Source organism: Eptatretus burgeri, chromosome 16 (genome assembly GCF_056783735.1).
Source record: "Eptatretus burgeri isolate ZD-2024b chromosome 16, Ebu_testis_v1, whole genome shotgun sequence".
Lineage (NCBI taxonomy): Eukaryota > Metazoa > Chordata > Myxini > Myxiniformes > Myxinidae > Eptatretus > Eptatretus burgeri.
In genome coordinates, this window is record NC_140976.1 from 41,818,368 (window position 1) to 41,822,256 (window position 3,889).

General features: G+C 43.3%; 1 protein-coding gene across 2 annotated transcripts in view; it reads left to right on the top strand.

The window, feature by feature from the left end:
* LOC147010947 (stAR-related lipid transfer protein 13-like) overlaps nt 1–3,173 on the top strand; it is a 73,633-nt gene extending 70,460 nt beyond the window's left edge. For both annotated transcript variants that reach the window (XM_085858876.1, XM_085858875.1), the window contains 3 exons: nt 1–130; nt 2,593–2,793; nt 2,992–3,173. The exon at nt 1–130 is cut by the window's left edge and continues 88 nt beyond it. In XM_085858876.1, the coding sequence (XP_085715002.1) occupies nt 1–130; nt 2,593–2,793; nt 2,992–3,085 (425 nt within the window). In that variant the 3' untranslated portion in view covers nt 3,086–3,173. The remainder of the gene's footprint in view (nt 131–2,592; nt 2,794–2,991) is intronic.
* The last annotated feature ends 716 nt before the right edge of the window (nt 3,174–3,889 follow it).

Consider the following 3,889-nt stretch of genomic DNA (forward strand, 5'->3'; position numbering starts at 1 on the left):
GTCGGCGCTTGTGGGATCCTCGGCTGATCACAGAGGAATCCAGACGAGGTCATGGGGACTGCTCAGAAATATATCTCTACGTCATCGAGGACCTTCTTCCGAGACCGCCTGCAGAATATCTGCTGTACAGGTAAAGGAAGTGAGGGTGGCTATTTAACTGCTATCCTAACAAGATTCGCTGACACCTCATTGTTGTTGGAATACCTGTCCACACAGGTCTGATTTGCATAAATGTGAATATCATTAACAGACTAAAAAGAGGGCATATGAAAGAAAAAGAAATCTTATAAAATCATTAAATTACAACCGTATGAACCAAAAGCTTCTGAATTTCTGAGTCTTTAATTGACACGAGAGAAGATACAAGGCAGTGTCGATGGGATGATCCAAAGGTATCCTGTACAATTTAGTCATGGCTGTACCTTTTACAGGTGCACGGTTCACCGAGCCAATTGCTTTAAACTTTTGTTTTATTGATATTTGTCTTTCAATCCAGGACAAATGTAACTCTCGCTCTTTCTCTCCAAAAGGACCGTCTGGCAAACCCTTCTATCTACATTCTTAACAATCCTCTTGAAGTTGTCACTCAAACGTTTGGGCCTCACCATCAGCCATGATCCTTGTCAAACCACATTTCTAAGTATTGGTTTCCAAAGGTAGTCACTGGCTGGGCATTCTCCGCTAAGCAAAGTCCTTCCTTGGCACACCTGAACTCTTATCCACCTACAAGGCATTCATCTGCAGCTTGGAGTACTGCTCTCCCCTTTGGGCTGGCACCTCTGCGTCATCGCTTGCTCAGTTCGATGCTGTGGAAACCAAGGCCTTAGAGATCATTGGAATCTCCCGTCAGGAATCTGAGTCTGTGGGCCTAAGTCGGTGGTTTCTCTGTTTTTTCCCACCTCCTCTCTGGACTTGCACCTTTTGCTCTTTCCGTGTCCTGTCTCCCATCAGGTTTCTGCACGGCTTACACGGTCCACCAGTAATTCCATTTTGATGAAAGTCCCAAAATCCGGAATCACTGCTCACCTCCACTCATTTCTTCTTCTTTTCTCCTGCCTGTGGAATCACCTTCCACATTCTCTTCGATATCATTCTTCCCTCCAGGTCTTCAAGACAGCTGTTCACCACCATCCCCATCCAAACTATGATCTTTCCTTCCCCCATTAACCCAACTCCAGGCCCACATCTTTCCAACCTTCCTGTTTTTCCTTCATGAGTTTTCCTCTCTATCCATGTCCACCCCTTGTGTCCTCCCCTAGTCCTCATTCTCGCTCACATCTCCTATCTTCGAAGCTGTTGTATATTCCCCCCTCCCCCAACCCTCTTTCTGCTGTTCATTAACCTCCGCCATCTTCGAAGATGGATGGAGGTTACTGTTTTCACCCCTTTTTGTTTGTTTGTTTGTTTGTTTGTGAACAGTATTACCGAAAAACTCCTCGACGGATTTCGACGAAACTTGGTGGGGGGGGGGGGTTAGGTATGGTCCAAGGATCATGCCATTAAATTTTGGACTTGGTCCCCCCCCCAAAAAAAAAATTGTTAGAGAAAAAAAATTTTTTTTTTGCATTTCTACATGTTTTAAGTGATTTCCAACCTCCCCCCCCCCCAAAAAAAAAAGTTCGAGAAAAAAAATTTTTGCAACTTTTTTTTCAACAAAATTTCGATTTCTTTTTTTTGCATTTCTTCATGTTTGAAGTGATTTCCAACCCCCCCCCCCCAAAAAAAAATGGAGAAAAGAACTATAACTCAGCACTGTTGACATCATATTTAATGAATAAGATATAAGGTTCACTTGAGTGACCCAGCAGTATTGGCGGCGGAGGTTTTGCACTCTCCCGAGTGCTCCCCTCTAGTTTTGTTCTGTTATGTTCTGATCCTTTCTACTTTCTAGCTCCTCCACAAACCTCGACTCTGTGTAAAAATAAAAAAAACCCAAAAGAAAAGGAAAATGCTGATGACAAATGATCATTCTTTTCCACATATAAACCTATTTATAAATAATAAATATACACAGTTAATTGTTGGGTGGTCGCTAGACTACCCTTATTCTCAGGTTTTCCGACTGTCTGTACGTCTGTCTGTTTGTTTGTATGTAATGGACAGCTCTGGAGGCCAGAGGAGTGAACCGATTTTGATGAAACTTGACTGGTAGGTTCATACCAGGATCTAGTTGTATGCTTTTGAGCACCGTTGCTATGGACGCCGCCGTTGCCTAGCAACGGGACTTTGAAATTTTTGAAAAAAAATCCGAAAGCCCTGAATGCGAATGCAATATGCGCAAATATTTTTTTTTTTTTCGAAAATCAAAAATCGGCTTCCGTGCTTTTATGTGCACTATAATCAACCTCTCTGTCAAAAATTTTCAGCTCGATCTGTCAAAAACTGTATGACTAGTATGCAATTATATAGCGACCACCCATGTCGCCTGGTGGCTTGTCTGATCTAACAGTTTCATTTTCCTGCACCACCTCAAGAGATGTTTGTAGTTCTTGTTTAATGTCTATGGACCAATCCATTGCACGTCCCATTGAGTGAAATGTAAGACTCGTGTTTTACGCCACATGCCATCCTTCTCCATACGTGCGCATTCAGGGCTTGGCGCAAGGATGGGCGAGGTTGCTCCCTCGCCGAGACGTCCGTGCAATACGAGTCCAGACAGCACGTAACCAAACATGACCTCAAAAGACCCGAGGTTCCGCTGGTGCAAGTCCAAGTGCTCGATTCCCGTTACCTGTTCGAGGAGGCAGGCATCGGAAAATGTACAGTGACGCACCTATGCCGGGTCGACACAAGGTGACTCCCACGCGAGTTCGTAAAAAGCAACGTGTTAATGAAATCGTTTTGGGTATGTGAGATTTTGTTGGTCAGAAATGGTTTGGCCTAGTTTGTAGTGACGAATTTTACCAATAACTTGAAACCCTAATTATGAAATGAATTGCTGCTGCCAGACCTTGCAATGATCTCATTCATTCCTTTTTCTGTGGTTTGCAGGGGTCGTGCCCCTCAATGGTACACCACCATTTTTGGGCTTTGGACTGTAGAGGAACTGCTCCGGATTCACAATTCTTTCAGCCCTCATTCATAAAAAAAGAAAGGTGATGCAGGGTGGATGGCAAAGGAAATAATAAAAAAAATGACTGTCTGCAATAAAAGATCTATGATGGACACCAAAAGCTGAGGTGTTTATGTCAATGGCCGAACGTGTGCACAAGATAACATCTTTGCCTTCCATCATGACCTCCGCCACCGACGGTGATGGAGGTTATGTTTCCACCCCTTTCTGTTTGTTTGTTTGTTTGTGCAGGATATCTCACAAAGTTCTGGACGGATTCGGATGAAATTTTGTGGACAGGTTGGGTGTGTGACAAGGAAGAATGGATTCGATTTTGGTGAAGATCCGGATCCAGCGACTAGAATTTTTAAAGTGATTCTTCACCATTGAGAGGTCGGGCCAAAAACGATATATAGCACGATATCTCACAAAGTTGTGGACGGATTCAGATGAAACTTGGTGGACATGTTGGGTGTGTGACAAGGAAGAATTGATCCAGATTTGAGAATTTTCAATTTTTAAAAGTGATTCTTCACCATTGTGAGAAAGAGCCAAAAATGATATGTAGCATGATATTTCAAAAATGTATTTGGCCTGATATATTCTCGTTGATCAGGCATTGCGTGGCGGAAGTATGCACTCTATCGAGTGCCCTTCGAGTTGTTGTCTCTGGTGTTTGATGCGTACACACCTGATTCTGGCCAAAGATCATTCAGGCCAGCATTTTCCATGTGCTGGCTGATAGCTTTCAGAAAGTTCATGCACACATGTAGTCCACTCATGAAAATTAGCACATCCTTCATCTCAGGGTAAGCCCAAACTAGCACCTTCATTTTG